General features: G+C 41.8%; 2 protein-coding genes across 2 annotated transcripts in view; one reads left to right on the top strand and one right to left on the bottom strand.

Annotated features, from left to right (window-relative positions):
• The window catches only part of STARD9 (StAR related lipid transfer domain containing 9), a 93935-nt gene extending 87965 nt beyond the window's left edge, over positions 1-5970 (top strand). Inside the window, exons 29-34 of the mRNA XM_039704760.1 lie at positions 451-593; positions 833-897; positions 986-1191; positions 1584-1663; positions 2070-2228; positions 3290-5970. Of these exons, the coding sequence (XP_039560694.1) occupies positions 451-593; positions 833-897; positions 986-1191; positions 1584-1663; positions 2070-2228; positions 3290-3391 (755 nt within the window). The 3' untranslated portion in view covers positions 3392-5970. The remainder of the gene's footprint in view (positions 1-450; positions 594-832; positions 898-985; positions 1192-1583; positions 1664-2069; positions 2229-3289) is intronic.
• CDAN1 (codanin 1) overlaps positions 3548-18251 on the bottom strand; it is a 34143-nt gene continuing 19439 nt past the window's right edge. Inside the window, exons 18-30 of the mRNA XM_039704925.1 lie at positions 17866-17999; positions 17081-17184; positions 15472-15621; positions 15007-15070; positions 14437-14515; positions 13289-13446; positions 12238-12345; positions 11798-11861; positions 10484-10686; positions 9684-9791; positions 6735-8926; positions 6087-6176; positions 3548-3671 (exon numbers count right to left, since the gene is read on the bottom strand). Coding sequence (XP_039560859.1) covers positions 8801-8926; positions 9684-9791; positions 10484-10686; positions 11798-11861; positions 12238-12345; positions 13289-13446; positions 14437-14515; positions 15007-15070; positions 15472-15621; positions 17081-17184; positions 17866-17999 — 1298 coding nt within the window. The 3' untranslated portion in view covers positions 3548-3671; positions 6087-6176; positions 6735-8800. The remainder of the gene's footprint in view (positions 3672-6086; positions 6177-6734; positions 8927-9683; positions 9792-10483; positions 10687-11797; positions 11862-12237; positions 12346-13288; positions 13447-14436; positions 14516-15006; positions 15071-15471; positions 15622-17080; positions 17185-17865; positions 18000-18251) is intronic.

Below are 18251 nucleotides of genomic sequence, written 5' to 3'. Positions count from 1 at the left end.
TAGAATTTCTTTAAATATTAAATGGTGATTTGCTTCCTCTGAAGTTGATCTTTTGATGTGGAAACATCAAAGTACAGCTTTTTGAGATAATATGAGGATAATATTTTGAATGAAGTAAGGAAGCAAGGAGTGTGTGGCCCAAATCTGCAATGAGTATAGAATTGTAAAAGCAAATTCTAATTTTTAGCCTCAAGAGTTAAGCTATCAATTTTTCCTTATTTTATTTTCCTACATGTGGCAATAGCTGTTAAAACTCCAGTACTGCAAAATATAACTGCAGTGTAATTACCAACACACACACAATGTCCAGGCAAGGGATGTTATCACTCCTTCATTAGGATCAGATGGACTGGGGGCTCCAGTGGAGAGTTTAAGTCCCTACAATTTAAGAATAGTGGTAGGGTTACATTTTAATTTTTTTTTATTCCCTCTCTGGCTTATTTCCTGCAGAAGCCAGCAGAATTCAGCCACCTTTTCCTTCAAGTGGCACCAGCTGTAGGTTCACCCATGGTTTAACTATTTCTGTCAACTCCTCTTCAACAAAAGGATACCAAGATTTATCCAAACATATCCTGGCTAATGCTACCACTGAGGTAAGTAAAAACAGAGTTTTTACTTATTCCTTCTGGAAGTTGTAGCAAAAATGGGTGGGACAAGTCTTGTTCTACATCAGAAACAGTTACCTATTTGTGAGGTACAGACACGACCACTGAACAGTTGTGAAGGATGGGTAAAAGTGATCCAGGCTGCAGCCATGGGGTGCAGAAGAGAGTGTGGGGTGCTAGCTGGAACGTTTGAGTGAAGCTGGTGTCATTTGTCATTGTTTTCTAAGGTAATGGCAGCATGCTCTCACAACCTGAGGAACCTCTACATGTGCCAAGCAGCAGCTGGGTGGAAGTAAGTTTATGGCAGGTCTGTGTAAGGGGAGGCCTTTCTCTGTACCTGGCCTTCTGGTGGGCAAATACCTTTTGTTTGCCTTTGACAGATATCAGTGTACAGAAAAAGAGGTGCAGGTGTACTACAAAGTCTTCCCTTCAGCAACAAGGCACGGATTTCTGGGAGCAGGAGTGATAGAAAGGCCTCTTCCCTATGTGTGGGGAGTGGTGAGAGATCCTGGCAAGAGGCATCTCTACGACAGCGCCATCAATACAGCTCGAATACACAAGAAGGTAACCAGCCACATTCACCTGGGTGAGTATCCTCACACCTAGCAGATGACAAGCACCATCTGGATGTAAGCAGAGAGGAAGAAAGTTAAAGGCATCTTGTTCCATTTCTTCAGGCGTAAAGAAACAATTTCATCATTTAATATGGGAGCTTCAGCTTTACAGGGCTTTTTCCAAGGCTGATATTAAACACATCTTGCTGTGAAGTGCAGCTAGAGACAGTGGTTTGAAAGTAAAGACAAACCTGAAGTGGCTTGAAAAAGCGTTTTAAATATGTATTATAGCATATGAACTAGAGCTCTACTCCCAGGCAGTAAGTCAAAATAAAATATGTATCTCCATGTAATGGTTGGGGAAAATTGTGACAAGTTGAAGTTGTCAAAGTCTAATTCCCCTTCCTTATTTTTTTTTCCCCAGTATATTTAGTGACTGATACCTCCCTATGTTACCTAAAGCAGCCCCGGGATTTCTGCTGCATTACTGCAGAAGCCAAAGAGGTAAAGTGAGCATTCTGTCTGCAGCACAGAGGAGTTGTTCTGATATCCTGGTTCAAGGACAAAGGAGAGAAAGAAGTTCAATCTTCTTATCTGCAGAAGTGTCAGTGTAGCAGAAAGGAAAGTCATGCCAGTGTCACACAAGTGAAACAAGTGAATTATGTGTAAAACCCTCTTGTGAATGACAATTGTTTACCAAGGCTCATCAGACACTAACACAAGTGTCACACAGTATATTCTAGTTGCAAACACACACGATTTTGACAAAAACACATTTAATAGATATGAGAGTAGTAATTTTTCATGTAAAGTAAGCAATGTGAGAAATATTCCTCATGGTAAACAATGAAAACATTGCTATATGCATAAAATTTTTCAAATTGTCATCTTTACACTTTGTCATGTGCAGGAGAACTTGTCTGTCCTGGCTATTCAGTCTGTCTATGATGCATCCATGCCTCAGCCTTGTAAAGAAGCAGTGAGAGGGGAGATTTTGCCAAGTGCTTGGATACTGGAACCTGACATAGTGAATGGAAGAGAGATCACCAGAGTTATTTACATGGCACAGGTAAGGATTTTTCTGTATGTCCAATTGTGAATGCAAAAAGCTCTTACACAGCAGAACACTTACGAGCTGGTAAGCAACAAAAACCACAATCCTTACACTATACTCCATGAACCTTACAAAGTGACCACAAAGTCACCTCTTTCACACTTCTCAATGCAGAGACTCTTACTAGGATTGTGTTCAAGAACATATTCCCAAGCTTTTACAGCGTTCAAGGCTGCTTCCTTGGATATTGGGTTCTTCTGTACAGGTTTATCAGCAATTTTAGTATACGTTGTGCTCATGTGGAGAGCCAATATGGGGAGTCTTGTTTGCATTTTCACATAGCTGTGGACACAGGAAGTCCACCTGGGGTTATACGATTTTCAAGATCCCTGAAAATACTTGGTGCATTTTTCTTACCAAAGTCATTAATTCTTCACACTTAATAGATACAAAAGAGAAGTCAAGATTAGGATTCAAGTTAAGAATAAGAAAATGTTAATTTTATAATTCACTTTTTAGACTCATTTGACAAGTAGGTTCACTTTGAGACAGGGGTATGAAGTATTTTAAAATGTCCAGAAGAGCACGTTTTAATGTGTAATATTCATTTAAATGCTTATGTAGTGATAAATGCCATTAGTCCTTTAAACTCATTTATTTAAAGCTTAAAGATACATTTTTTAAAATATCATTAATTATCACATGCATTTTACAATGCATAGGTGAAATGTATATATGCATTTTAAAATTTAATATGCGTGTTACATTGCCTTTATGCATATACATTTTCAGTAACACTGTGTGTCTCAAACTAGTAAACTTTAATCCAAGCTCAAACTCAAAAGCCATGTGGGTCATACCTGCTAGAAGCAACATCAAATAGCAAAGTTTTGAAAGTCTGTGGAGCATTGGGAAGAAAAAGATACAAACCACACAGTAATGATGGCATTTGGCTGTTAACTACTTTTGTGCCCAACACATACTTGTTACATCAGAGCTGTTCCAGACTGGAGAAGGGTTCTGTTTAAAGCAGGTACAGACTCCAGCCTGCAGCCTTTCCTCTGTAATCCCTGCAGGTGGACCTTGGAGCCCCGGCCATCCCTGCCAGGCTCCTGAGCTCCATGGCGAAGCAGCAGCCCCTGGTGATTGCTCAGCTGGCTCACCTGCTCACTGCTTAGTGCTGCAGCTCCGGCGGACACTGAAGAGCCCCTGACAGCCCACAGGGACACACAGGTGTCAGGAAGTGTCATGGAAAATGCTGCCTCCTGAGGCAGCCACCACCAAGCCTCACTTCAGGAGCCTGGCTGCTGCTGCTGGACTATGTGGAAGTGCAGTTAGAGAACAGGATCATTTGCTCTGGCCAGCACCACTTATAAGAAATGCAGCACGTTTAGCAGGGAACCTCTCCTGGAAATAGCAGTGGAAAAGCTCCATGGAAGAGAAGAAAGGTGTACTGCCCTATAAAGAGCAGAGGAAGAGACCTTGCTTTACAAGAGCCAGAATCATAGAAGATATTACTTAACTCCTGTTTCCAAGCAACTTCAGAGATCAACTTCTTTCTTTAAGTAAGTTTAGGCTGGAAGCAGTCTCTGTATGGCTTGAGACCTTTCACAAGCTCTTGAGCAGAGCTGCAAAGCCACTTTCTAATGATGAGATAAGTACCAAATGCAGAATTCCTGACTGTGTAGATAAATCATTTATCTTAGCTGGCTGCTGGTTCCCTTCCCCTTGAAGAGGGAAGTCAAAGCAGCACAATATTCACTAGTCATCCTACACCCTGGATAGAATTTTTCATGTATTTGCTGACTGCCTGCAGCCAGTGTAAGGTGTTTCAGATTTACACTAGGCAGCAGCAGTGGACACCACCATACCTCAGGACACAGTTTTACTGTACTGCAGAATCAGGTGCTTTGAAATAAAGAAACCAAACTGTTCTACACAGTGACACTGTCATGGATAGGTTAGTAATCAGCTTGTTCCTAGAATTTAAGTCCTGCAAGTAAGAGTAGCTCCAACATTTTTCCATAATGGCTTTTCCCATCAGCCCTTCTACAATTGCACCCAAATGCATTAGGAGCTGAAAATATAGCCTGGCCATAGTCTTACCACATTTCTTTGTTCATAATGTGGCCACCTGTCCCACTGCAGCAAATACAGACTCTTCCCATTCAATTACCTCATGGGACTTCTGTGGCACTTAGTCCAACAGTGCTCCTGTCAGGCTTTACATGTTTGTTCAACACAATCCCTAGGCTGGTTCACATGTTCCTAAATTTAAGCAGAACCACAACCACCTCAAATATCCAAATAACTTAATTTCATTCTTCAGCACAACAGTACAGAATCACTTTAGATACATCTAAGCAATAAAAGCTGCTATGTTATGCTTTCATTAGCTCAAAAAAGTCCACATTGTTCAAGAAGCTCTTGCAATTTGAATTTGTCAAGTGAGAAATGTATTCAAGCATCCACCGTACTGCTACTTTAACACAGTTACTTTCAATACAAGGTGTGGTTTCCCAGCACACGGTGAAGGTAGCTGCACTTCCCACCTTTGAGTTCAAGAGCCAAGATCTATTTTTACTCTGTCTTTGCACAGCTGTAATTTTGGCTCTCAGCTTCTGTGTTACTTCCTGTTACTAATATAGTGAGTTTTGAATGCAAAGACAATAGCTATTTTAAATTGACACTTAAGAATATAGCAGTTTTGATACATACCCACCCAAGGCTTCCTCCTCTAACTAGCTCAGGGAGGGTAACAAAACCTTTCACTTACAAATTTGCTTTGTTTGATCTTTGGATAGTCATGTCTACAATCTTAACACCCATACATTAGTGTTCCTTTTTTTGGTGAGGTCCAGGCTTTTGCTAAAAGCCTGAGTTACAGCATGGTTCACTTTGAGCATCACACATCCTACACAGCCCCTCAAGGAAGAATGGGTAACCTGTCACAGTTTTCTGCAGCTGAGAAAAATGACAGATTTCCAGATTTGTAATGTGACAACATCCTCCCTTCAGTGGAAACCCAAAAGGAAGAGCAGACAAGGCTGTACAGTAAAGCCCCAGGAAAAATGAGCAGAACCAGCAGCATGGGATATTGGCTCTGTCCCTAGTGCTGCTTCTGTTGCTTTCCAGAGGAGATACGGGAGGCCTTCATACAACCCACTACAGATTTGCTCAGTGCTTTGCTTTTTTTCCCTTTTATTTTGGACATGGCACTAGTGGTAAAGCAGGTTTTGTAGGAAAAACATCTCGGGGGCCTCCTCTTGATCAATGATGCCAGTGCCTATGAAGGATAGTGTCTTATTGTACAGTGCATCAGATGTTTATTTTTATATATACTTAAATTTTTTTTCTACGTTTACAAATTAAGTTATTTATATATGCTTGGTTTGAAGCGTTTTTATATGCTATCAAAGCTAAGTTTTATTTTTATCAGTATTGAATTAATGTAACTTTTTTTTAATACAGTCTTCAATTGATACTAAAAAGCCTATTTATATGAATGTTTTCTTTTGCAAATACAACATTTTTTGGTACTTGCTAATGAATGGCATTGGTTTGTTTGGAAGGAAGAAACAAAGGCCCAGCAGATATCAAATTTGTTTCTCTACAACAGGAAAAAGCAACTTCCTGTAAGTTACTGCTGAGCAGCAGATGATCAAACGAATTATATTGTACCACCCAGGGTTGCATCTCTGCTCCTAAATCAAGGTTGCTATTTTCATATCCACAATAAATGGTATTTTCTACACAAGAAAATGTGCCCCACCTTATTTTGCTCCAGCTAAGATACCCTTCTATGGAACTACGCTGGATAAAAAACCAACACAAAGGCAAGTTTGTGATATCAGATGTAGGCCTCCTACTTACCTGCTGAGGAACGAGCATGGGATATGAACTTTTGGCACAAGAATCAAGAAGCCAGTCACTGCTTAAATTGGGGTTCTGTGACAGTGCTTTCTGCAAGCAAAGTGGGTTTTGTTTGGTTATTAAAAAAAAAAAAAAAAACAAAGTTGGGTGAAGCTTCTTCTAACAAAGTGGGTTTTTTTTGGTTTTTAAAAAAAAAAAAAAAAGTTGGGTGAAGCTTCTTCCCAAGTCCTGTTACACAACTCCCCAGACCAGTACATTCAGAAGGGAGCTAATATAACACCATTTTTCCTAATTCTCTTTTGAGACCTGTGAGTTTACAATAGGAAAGACCTGCAGAGGAAAGGCCACACCCTCAGAGCTGGCTTTCAGAGAGCTCCTGCTCTCCTGCCTGCAGCACCTCTGGCACCAGCAGCAGTGCCCAGGACAGAGGGACAATGCCAGAGGGCCTGGTGCTGAGAGAAAGCCACCAGCCCAGGGGGCTGCAGGGTCGTGTGGTCCCACGGCCAGGGGTCCACAACTGCCCCTGAGCCTTGGATACACAGTGGGGTGTCTGGTTCCACAGAGCAAACTGCCTGGGGCTGTGGGATGCCCAAGAACCAGCGTCACTGCATTAAGTCATGAGAACACAGAAACAGGGGTGTTTCTTACCTGCTGGCTCCCACTGCAGAAGTGTCTCCAGTCCCTTAGGGCACAACTGTGTTCTCAGGCTGCTGGAAAGCGCTCCTGAGGCTTGGGCACCTTTTAAATAAAAACTTCCGAATATGTTGTATTAGAGAAGGACAATTCCAGTATGCTGATCTCATGAAAATGGCTGTGGCCATGATAGCTATGCAAACAGTTTTACAACACCCAAATAAATCCATGCCAGAACCAGGAGCACCTTTTTTATCTCTTATGGATTCCAGCTTCTTCCCCTTTCAGCACCCTGCCCTCCCTTACATAACCAAGTAGATTTCTATTTCAGCAGAAGCTTGACAGGCCAGACAGGAGATCTGTGCTGCCCTTTGTCTGCCCTACCCTTTGTGCCAAGGTACCTGTTTTGTTCTTCAGCCTGATACCATGAGGTTCTCTACTGACACCTTGAACACAAGACAAGACATTTAATAACGTTTATTATGACAACAACTTCAAATGAGATCTGCAGCAAAACATCACATAATACTCAGCCTCAGGGAGCAGGTATGGCATGATATGGTGTACTTGCTCTTCAATTTGTATTGAATTGTTCCTTTTGTATTTGTATTGCAGCACGCCTACTTTTGGGGACTTTCATTCACATCAGAAAGCCCCTAAAAAGAGGAATGCAGGTGGAACCTGCCAAGTCTTTCAATACAGTGCTTAGTTAACAAGACAAGAAAAATTACAATATAGTTCAGACACCAATGCACCTCTATGATTTCTCTTTCTGTATCACATATTTTAACAGAAGCCACAGTTCTACCTAATGAGTTCTGTCTGTAGTTTTGCTTGAATCACTAGCTCCAAGATGTTACCTTTTCTCACCTTGTACAGGGAAGAGGCTAGTTAATTAGCAAGCTAAACAGCCCTGGGCTTCACCTTGTCCAGAGGCTGTTCTTAAATAACACAGAACTTGCTTTCTGGAAAAACCTACAGAAATAGGACACTGCTAGACAAAAGGAAATAATGTCCTCACTGCTTTGGGGCAGAGAGAGGGAATCCCATGAGATAGCTGATGAACACCTAAACATATTCTGCTACTCATCAGCAGTCCCTGATCCTCAGCTCAAGGACATACTTGGAAAGAAGGGAGTAAACAGGAGGTCACACTCTTGCTGTGACCATCTGTCTGTAAGGGCAGAAAATGCCCACTGTCCTCCAAGAAATGGGCCCCTTTCAAAACCCACTCTCCAGTGCTTCTTCACTACTTTGTCTGCTCTTCCAGGCTGTTGTTCTCTTGCTGCAGCACTTCCTGACTGATAAAACCCAAACTCAAGGCAAGAAAAATTATTTAAAAAACAGTGAATAGCAGCCAGATGACATTTATGTTCACAACTATAAAAGTGTCTTAAAAATACTGTCTTCAGTAAAAAATATAAACAGATATTTTATTCCTTATTTCTATGAAAAACCCTGGGAATTGCAAATTCTGTTTCCAACAAGAGATGGAAAAACACTTAAGCATCCTTTAGCAATAATGCCATCAATGGTCTAGTGGATTTATTTAATATGGTTTAACTTTTAAAATCAGTCTTAAAAAATTAAAATCAAACCTTCAACACTGAGCTTACAATGAAAAATAAATATAGGCACATCTCTGTGTCGTGTAGGCTCACCTCTTCCCTCCCCTGACTGTAGAGGATTTGTTAAACAACATGAGAAGTCACACTGAGTTAAGAGACAGCCACCAAGAAACAATCTCTGATCACTCACAGTAACTTGAGTTGATTCCTGGGTTTGGTCACAGCCTGTTGCTGCACAAATACAAAAAGTGTCTCTGAGTCCAAACAACAGCTGCTCTGAGATACAATCAAGGTGCTTTAGAGACTTTTATCTTGGAGATACATTTGCTGATGTAAATCCTTCAGCAGAGTCACCACGGCAAAATGTCCGTGACAGAAAGCCCAGTGCAGGTTTTGCACAGTGACCTCTTAGCTTCAGTGTGCTCCCAGCAAAGAGCTCCCAATCCTTTCAGAAACACTGAAAATTCCACTTGCATCTTCATTAGTAATTTTTGTCCACAGAATCCACCTCTGCTAACTTTGTGTGGTCACAGTAGCTAGAGATTGTCTGGTCAGCTCACAGGGGTTAGTTCTGGGCTCCTCAATCTGCTGTTCTGATACAAATACTCGGGACAGCCTTTTCAGGTCTTTTATGAAATCCTGTAACAGACACAAACCAGAGAACCCTTAGTAATAGAAACAAAAGAGGCTGACTTAATTTTTCCATAAAGAACTTTACAAGGTTAAACATGTTGATGGTTTTCCAGTGCAAAAACCTAGAGGAACTACAAAATTGATTGCAATGATGAATGCCTGCAGACATGCTCAGTCTCCCCTCTGATCCCCACACCCTTCTCAGACAAGATTGCTGCCATAATTTAAATGGTTTAAACAACTCCAACATGCAAGTGCTCACCAGCCTTGGAATACTCTCCATTTTTAGCAAGGTATTTGAGTAGATTCCTACATTTTGATTGTGGCCAGAATAGTGAGACCCCTCTCTAGAACATTCTGAATGCTCTCACACTCTGGTGGTAGGAGGCACAGGGATTGAAGTGCAAGACTGGTCAGTTAAGATGCTTCCCAACACATCATTCTCAGCTGGAAGGCAGCAAGCACACTCAGGCTAGAACTGAAAACTGGTAACTGAGCCAGCTGGTCTCCAAAGTGGTTTACAGTTTTCTGGGAAATGTTTCCACTGCATAGGCAATGTTGGATTCACACAAGTACAGCTTTCAGCCAAACACCAGCAGCAGAAACAAGCTTGTTGGAAACCAGTCCTTCCTTTGCATCAAGCAGGAACAACAGATGGGAAGGTTATGGGCCTTATCTATATTAAATTAAAACACAAGGATTTCCTGTTTACATAGCTTTACTTTTTATTTCACTTATTGTTCATGCATATCTAATTACTTACTGAGGGCCAAGGGAGCTCTTCAAGGATATGCAGGCAACTCTCGATTTCACTAGCTTTCATTAGTTCATGTTCTATAAGACCATGAAGCAGGAGAAGGAATAAATCCCACTGCACAAGAGAAGAAAATAATAACAACTCAAAAAAATTGATTGTGTGCTTGTTTCTTTATCCATATATAATTCATGCTTTTCTTTTTGGATCAGAACATGAAAAAAGAAGCAAGCATGTTATCTATCTGTGTGTGACAACGAGGACAAGAGCAATGTCCAAAATGAGTGAGCACAATTCCTTTAGTTCATACATTATCTTCTACCATAAAGTATGTATATGGTATTATAAATTCTCAGTTTATAAATATACCAAGAATTTAATTCCTGCCTGATCAAGAACAGCGTGAAAAATTATTTGATTCCTGAAATAAGCTGGGTTTAGCCTGCAATAAATAGGGTGATTTTCAGCTTTTGTTGGGGTGCTTGTAACACCAACAGGCATGCAGAAATACAAGCTGATAAAAGGCACAAGAATGCTACTGATGACAGTCACGTGTCCAGCCCTTGCTCAAATGGGTCATTTTGCCATTGGTTCCAAACCAAAACTGTGCCTTCCTGAGAGCCCCCCAGGCAGGTACCAACGCCTGACAAGCTGTGCATGTCCCTCTCCTTCACTGCCCTGCAGAAACAAGGCCAGCCAGCAGTGACCAAACCCGCTGGCCTCAGTCACACGAGCCACCAGTGAGCACTGCGGGCTGGCAGAGCTCCTACACGAGTGCCAGCCTGCTCCCACATCAGAATGAGCTTTACCTCTCGCTGCTTGGCTTCTGCAAGATAACCCATGTTCTTCTTGCTGAAGATCAGCTGCACAGGCACAGATGTCCCAAAGTCCTCCTTCCAGATGGAGAACAGCAGCTTTAGGAGGCTGTAGGTGGGATTGTTCTTTACACGCAGCCTCTCAGGGCTCTTCTCTGGGGATTTGATCCCAAGACTCAGAGGAACACGATCTGAAACTAACAGGAGGAGGAAAACTGAGAAAACTGAATGCCTATAGCTGCATTATTTCCTTTTATAGTCATCATCTTGGTTCAGCATCACACTTAGGGAGTACAAACTAGTGAATCTAAGAGGACTGGAGTTTGGAAATATTAGCTCAATATTTCAAAATTATGAGCTTTGAAACTATACAGACAGTATGACGTAGGAGGAAATTTCTATTCCTCAGCAAAGAAGACCAATTGGTTGGAAAATAGCCCCAACTCCTGAAAGTCAGCCTAATATTTAGTCAAACAGAACCTAGGTGTTACTGCAAAGGAGAGAAGAGTAGCACAGTTCAACACTGAAGTCTATAGACAGAGTGAACAGCTGTCCATAGTTTAAACTATAGGCAGAGTTACATGACTTCACACAAGTGAAAGTAAAACTGAACAGTGCTTAACTGCAGATGAACATAAACAGAAGGAAGATACCAGTTCTTCCTTGGTACAGCCTAATGGAACAGGACAGGTTGACACTGCTGCCCCCAGAAAAAATTTCACAATATTCAGATGTGAACTGCCTCCTGGAAATTACGTATAAAACTTCTAAAGCTGGTTCTAAGCACACAAAATTAGAAGGCTGCCAATGAAGAACCCAGCTGCACTGAGATCAGAAGCCCCTGCTCAGAGAAAAACTGTATCTACACATCAGAGCAAGAGAAAAAAACAGACTGGAAATGTTCACAGAAAACAATTTACGTCCACTCTTTCCCTTAAAGAGCCACAAAAACATAATGTAATGGAAAAGGCCCTTACTTTTAGGGAAAAAAGCCCAAACTCAACCACAATTTTTCAGAGGCAGAAATACTGGAAAACATATCCCATATTTAACTGAAGATGTCAATAAATAAAAAACAACAGATGTGAAACAGATCAGAGGGATGGTTACTCACTGTACAATTCTGTTTTGCAGAATGTAACAGGGAATAACAGCAACCACCCAAATTGACAGAAAAAAATCTTCAGACTCAGTGACAGCAAAGAGAATGAAACATCCATGAGCTCTAGACACTTATATCTCTGACCTCAAGGATCTAAGAGAACTGTAATAACAGATTTCAGTCTTAAATAGCTTATCATAACTCACCCAGCAAAGATGCCAACTCAACTGTGCACTTGGCCAGCTGCTGTTCTGATGTGGGACATATGAACTGGAAAATACAAAAAAAAGTTTTATTTTTTCCCCCTACAGCAGATTGGACAAAACAGAGCTTCACAAGGGATAAAAAATATCCAAGATGAGCAGGCAATTTACATCAAGAAGCACAGAGCTGTAATGAGGAGACCACTAAAGACTGAAAGACAAAAAGGTCATATATGAAAAGGGGATTCACAAAGGCAAACTGCAGTAACAAGCAGATCTACACAGTATAAAAGAATGCAGTGCAACATTGCCACATTTGAGCTCAAATAAAAACTCCTCAACTGAATTCAACTGTGAGGCAAGGCAAATTAAAAAGTTTACAGGTATCAAGACAGCCCAAAGTGATTCAAAGGGAGTTTATGTTGCTTTTTTACATCTTCTACCTTTCTGCATCGAAGTGTCTGACTCAACCTTCCCAGCAAGCACTCCAGCCACAGGTAGTCAACCACTTCACCCTCCTCCCGTGGGCCCACAGCAACACAGAGCACATCCTTGATGAGGAAGACAACAGTAACACACATTAGTATCCTGCACTTCCACAAACACATCCTTGGACCCGTGACAGAGCAGTTCACAAACAGCTCTTGGGTCCTCATTAAAACCAGAACCTAAGTCAGTACCTATACATTTCATAAGACAGAGTAAAGCTGATTTTTCACAACCTTACCAAGATCTCAATTTCTAGCAGAGTTCTCACTAATGTTACAAAGTAAAATGTAATGATGGCAACAACTTCATATTTCTTAAAAGTGAAGGAAAGCACTGAAAGCTCTAGATAAATTTCACAGCACAGCAAGCAGTTCAGGATAGAAGTGCTACCCTGAAAATCCAGATCCCTCTTATACTGTCAGGGAAGCTTCAGTGCCAACCCAGAGGTTTCCTCATACAACTTACCCTCCTTTTTTTATTTTAGCACAATCAAGAAAGCATTAAAGGATGTGAACTCATTTTCACACAACTGCTGGGAAAGCAATGACAGTGATAACCAGCATTACTTGTCTGTCAAGCAGAAGCACTTGCAAAAAACATAGGCCGAATACGTAACAGTAAAAGGTGAGGCACTCAGAATTCTTTTCCTGATGGGGTACATAGGTTAAATGATTGTGAAATTACACACAATACCATGGGGTCCACACTGGTTTCCATTCTACTCATATCAAAAAGGCCACACTACCATGCTACCAGAAATCCTGTATTTGAGACAGGACTCCTAACAGGGAACTCTGATCCAGACACAGCAAGCAAGGGTTGGAAAAAACCTGAGAACCTTTCATCGTGCTTCCTAAGCACTCCCCACAGCCACCTCCTCAGAACCAGAACATTCTTTAAAGAAACCTCAAACAAACAAACAAAACCCCACAAAACAACAATAAAAACAAATCACAAAACCACCAATGTGAAAAACAGGCAAGCCAGGAAGTGAATACTGTGTACCTTAATCTCATTGATGATCTGGGAGGGAAATGGAGCACAGTGCTGGCAGCCTGGAGGACAGTCCCTTCTCAACTCAAGAGCATCCTCACCTGGCAAGGGAAATCCTGGGACTTTCAGCATTCTGTTGAAGGTTGCCTTCACTTCCCTTTTGATGAGTGCTATAGAGAACAGAGAACAAATCCTGTCTGCTTCAGTTTCTGTCTCCACTGAAGCAGAGAATCATTTTCAAACACTCTTAGCCTCTCATTCCAAGGGCCACAGCGAATAAGGAAAAAAGACAGTTTACATTTTCAACCCACTCTCTCTGACCTCCCACTACATTTAATGTGCAGAGGCAAACGTGGGGAGGGTGTACTGACCCACAGGTGTAGAAGGCAGCCTCCCATCACTGCCAGGTACAACTGGCAACTCATCTCACTTCCCATAAAAATATTTCCATGGGTTTAACAAACACAGTAGCTAAGCCAGAAGGCAATGCCAAAGTAGAAAGCTGATTCACTGTGATCATACCAGTTCAACCACTGTGCCCATAAAAACCATATGTCTTCTACCAAAATACATTTTGATCAGCATCCAAAACACTAAACTCTGTGGCTGCAAATGGTACTTGGACATTCCTCCCCAGGCTTTTGGCACAACCTCTTGAAAAAATGGGTTTTCAGAGACTCTGAAGATTTGCCAGTGCAGTATTACAGAATAAAAGGACTATATTTGCCTTCAGCCTGCAGAAAACACATCCAGTCCAAGAAGTGTTTGTTTTACAGGAGATTTCAGAAGCACTTTGTACACGTGAACCATAAGATGGCTTGAAAAGCAGTTGTCTGTATACCCTGGAAGTGCTAAGACAACTTCAGCCTAAATGACATTTCCAGAAGCATTTCCACAGCATTTACTCTCACCATCCTGCAAGACTCCATAACTAAAAATCACTACCATGGGCCAAGCCCAAAAGATCCCTAAAGAAGGTTCTTAGAGCTAGAAATCATTTCTATTCTTCCTAAACAAGGAGGAACAGAGCAACTACATACTTTCCACTAAAAGAAAAATGAGTAGGACCAAGTACTTTATAACACTATCTGTCTCTTGATCTCAGAAAAAAGAGTACAATTCACAGGTCAGAAGCTCCAGTTCAAGGTAAAAAGACTCACCTGCAATGTTGGCAGAGAGCCAGCCACAGGCTCTCTCAGTAGCCAGTTCCACTGCAATGTTTTCTGCACTACTTAAAACCTTTACAGGGAGGATAACAAATGATAGGAGATTTACTATCAGCCACAGCACTGCAGTCAGTGAAAATTCAAAAAGAAGTCTAGAGGAAAAAGCTTAATTTTGGCATGCAACAGTTAAACTGAACACCACCACCTCTATGGAAACAGCTGGTTTGAGCAATACAACTGGGCCATCTTGATTTTCCAAAAACCTCATCAACTCTTGTGGAAGTTGATGCTAAAACAAATGCATTATGACTGCAAGTTAAATGCAATTTCTATAACATTCTAGCCTCATTAGTCAGCTATGAGCTGGAGTACCACTTTACCCAGAATATGCAAGGCATAGAAGTAGGAGTGACTCTTCTTAGCTATCTCTCAGTCCTCCCATGAGGGCATCAATAGATTTTCTTTACCTGAGCTATTAAGGGATAAGTGAAGCAGCAATGGAAAAATGGTAATGATCCAGACTTAAAGTCGAGGCTTTTAATAAGTTTTAGGGAAAATACATACTGCTGCAGATGTCTCTTCTGGCAACAACACCCTTACTGCCTCAGGACCTTTTTTTTTGCAAAATCTACAAGAAAAGGAAGAAAGTATGCCACAGGATTAGTCTAGATTCTTGGACAACACTCAGAGGTTTATTATGTAGCAATGCAATAAATCAGATTAAAAGAACCAGACAAGGAAAGGGTAATTACAAGCAACTAAGCTGCAATATCAATTTTCCAAAGAGGGGAAATACAATAGCTGCAATGGATGTCTATTTGGAGCAGAGGGACACAAATCACCTTTATTCCTTCCTACAAATGCAGTACTAGCTGGCTGGAGCACAGCAGCATTCACCATAAGAAGAGTAGAGGGCATGGTTTATAATTACCAGAACCTGAGCATGACAGGCCAAACTAAATTAGGCTTACAGATTCTGCAGTAAGAAGAGATAGGAAGGCACAGATTTAAATAACTTTTCCTCCTTACTCTCTGCCTTTGATGAGCGCCTGGGCCCCTTCCTCATACAGATGAGTGCACACCTCTTCAAGCAGTTTGTCATGATTAACATCCTCCTCCTTCACTTTATCTTGCAACATGGCTTCAGCCCTTTGAACTAGTTCTGCTACCAGTGTTGCCCTGCAACAAAACAAAGAACAATCAGGCAGATTGAAATCAATACAAGAAACAGTGCACACTAAGTGTACCCAGCTCTTCTCCCCAGTTTAGGGGGATACCCATCTCAAATGCAATAAGTCACTCTACTACAAATGAATTAATCAGGCTGTATCACATCTGTATCATCTCCTTGTTCTGTGTGTATGGAAGACAACAGCAATGAAGACACCAAAACAGTACTAAGATTCAAGGTTTTACTAAAAACTTATTTGGTTACAGGTCTCCTTTCTGGCAGCAATACCTTGTACGCTCAACTGACAGTGCTCAGAAGCTCAAAGATGTCAGCAGCAGCCCACTGCAACCACCATTTCTGAGGGGCTGATAACACCTAATAATGCCTTCAGCAAGCTGGACAACAGAACAGTGCAAACTGAGCAAGCTCATGAGCTGGAGGGCAGGGCTGCCACACAGGAAGGCTGTGAAAAGAGGAAGAAATGGGCTGACTGCACACCTGTACAGGCTGGGGTCTACTGGCTACAGAGCAGCTCTGCAGAAAGGACCTGGGGGTCCCACAACAAGGGAAGGGAGTTAGGAGTGTCCAAAGAAAGCCAACCTTATACTGGGCTGACAATAGCAACAGTGCAGCCAGCGAGTCAAGGGAAGTTACTGCTTCCCTCATCACTCTGAGGCTGCATCTGGAGTAGTGTGTCCAGTTTTGGGATCTCAGGACAAGAAAGCCATTGACAATTTGAGTAACTGCAGGAGAAAAGAAAAAAATTATTGAAATAGCTGCGATGCTGGAGCACACACCTACAAGGGGGAGTCTCCTAGCCTGGAGACAAGAAAAAGCTGAAGGGAGAAGGAAATTTACAAAGAAGGCAGAACAAGACTTCCAGGAAGAGTACTGCTAAAGATTGACAGGAATATCCACAAGCTGGAACAATGGATAGATATTCTGACAGGATATAAGGAAACATTTTTCACAAAGCCTGGGAAAATTAAGCATTGGAACATGGTAGAAAGAGGTGGCTGAATCCTCATCCTTAAGAGATGGAAACTTTTCCAACTGGAAAAGGTGCCAATAAACCTGACTTAACTTGAAAGCTGGGTCTGCTTTGAGCAGGAGTTTGGATCAAGTGACCTCCAGAGGTCATTTCTGATATGAGATTTTCCTATCATTAGCAAGAATGCTCTGAACAGGCTACAAAGTCTCAATGCTGCACTGCATTCACATACAAAATGTCCCACAGGTGTATCCCCCTCCTCTCTACATTCCTTCACAAATTCCTGTCTACAACAGCAGTTGTTACTGGTCAGTCCTACACAGCCTGTGTTCTTACACAGCCTTGGTGTTCTGCTACACAGCACATCCCCAGGGAAGCTTCTTTCTCCCATACACACAACTTTAAAGGATCAACTCTTTGTCTAATTATAATGTAAAGTTACTTATTAAGTCACAGAACAGGTGACCAGCACTTACTTGATGTGCTTAACACAGTTGGATCCCACCCTCTCTGCCACAAATTCCACTGTTCTCCGTAGGGAAGGAGGCTGGTTGTGGAAGAAGGCCTGCTCCAAATCCATCTGTTCAAGAGAAAGCACTACAATTGATTAGAGCACTCCACCCAGAGCCTCTTCTCACCAACACAGGGATGGACAGAACCACCTGCTGGAGATCAACAACAAGACAGTTCGCCTCCACTAGAACCTTCTGCTACTGTAGCATTCATCATCCCAGTTTTACTCCTTATTCCCTTCTAACCACTTAAAGTTTATTACCAGGGTTTCTGAAGCTACAAAAGATCTGTAAAGGGAAATGGGAGAGTTCTGACGGTATCTACTAGTAGTGAGTCACCACAGAGGGCTTGTTTTGGGAAGAACAAGCCCTTTTACAGGCTGGTAATCCTGTAAGCTCCTACATATGTCCTTCTTTCAGTGGAAAGCATGGCTACAATCTAACTGAAACAAAGCATGAGAAACATACCAGCGTTCTATGTTAAAGAAGAAGAAAACAAATAAGACTAGTTGCTCCAGCTGCAAGAATGTTTACAGAGGCTATCTGTATTTCAGCACTGACACCATATCCCAGCCACATGACTGTAACAGAAAAACAGGGAGTAAAGACACCTGACTGTTAAACACAATGTTCCCCTGCTGTCTAGGTCCATTCTTTCCCTGGCATTAAGAGATCACTGTATAACCCTACACTCACACAAGCAAATTTCTCCTGTCCCTTTCCCCCTTGTGACTCCCTAATTTCATTACCTGCAGTTTCCGCTGTGTGACAGAAGCCTTGGGTGCTAAGGACTCTGCAGCTGTGGGAGTGATTTTCCTCATAAAACCACCATTTTTCCCTCCACTACCAGCCACAAAAGAAGCAAGTAGTTTACGCAGTTCACCTGTACAGGAAAACATGTAAAAGCAATCATCAACTCCATAAGCAAGGAGAAAAACTAACATCAAAACTCAAGAACGAGAGTTTCACTTTTCCAGTCCTGCTCCCAGAGCAGATTCTCTCAGCTTCTACAGAAGCAGAAGCTTCAGTGAAGCAGAGGTGGCATCCCACACATGCAGGGCACAGCAAGGCTCTGAAAAAAGGAAACTTCTGAAAAGCCCTCTAGCAGATGGGACTCGTTCAGAAGGAGGAGGGA

This window comes from Passer montanus, unplaced genomic scaffold (genome assembly GCF_014805655.1).
Source record: "Passer montanus isolate IOZ18808 unplaced genomic scaffold, ASM1480565v1 scaffold18, whole genome shotgun sequence".
NCBI classification, from domain to species: Eukaryota; Metazoa; Chordata; class Aves; order Passeriformes; family Passeridae; genus Passer; species Passer montanus.
Note: the sequence above shows the minus strand (reverse complement) of the source record. Positions and strands in the feature narration are given on the sequence as shown.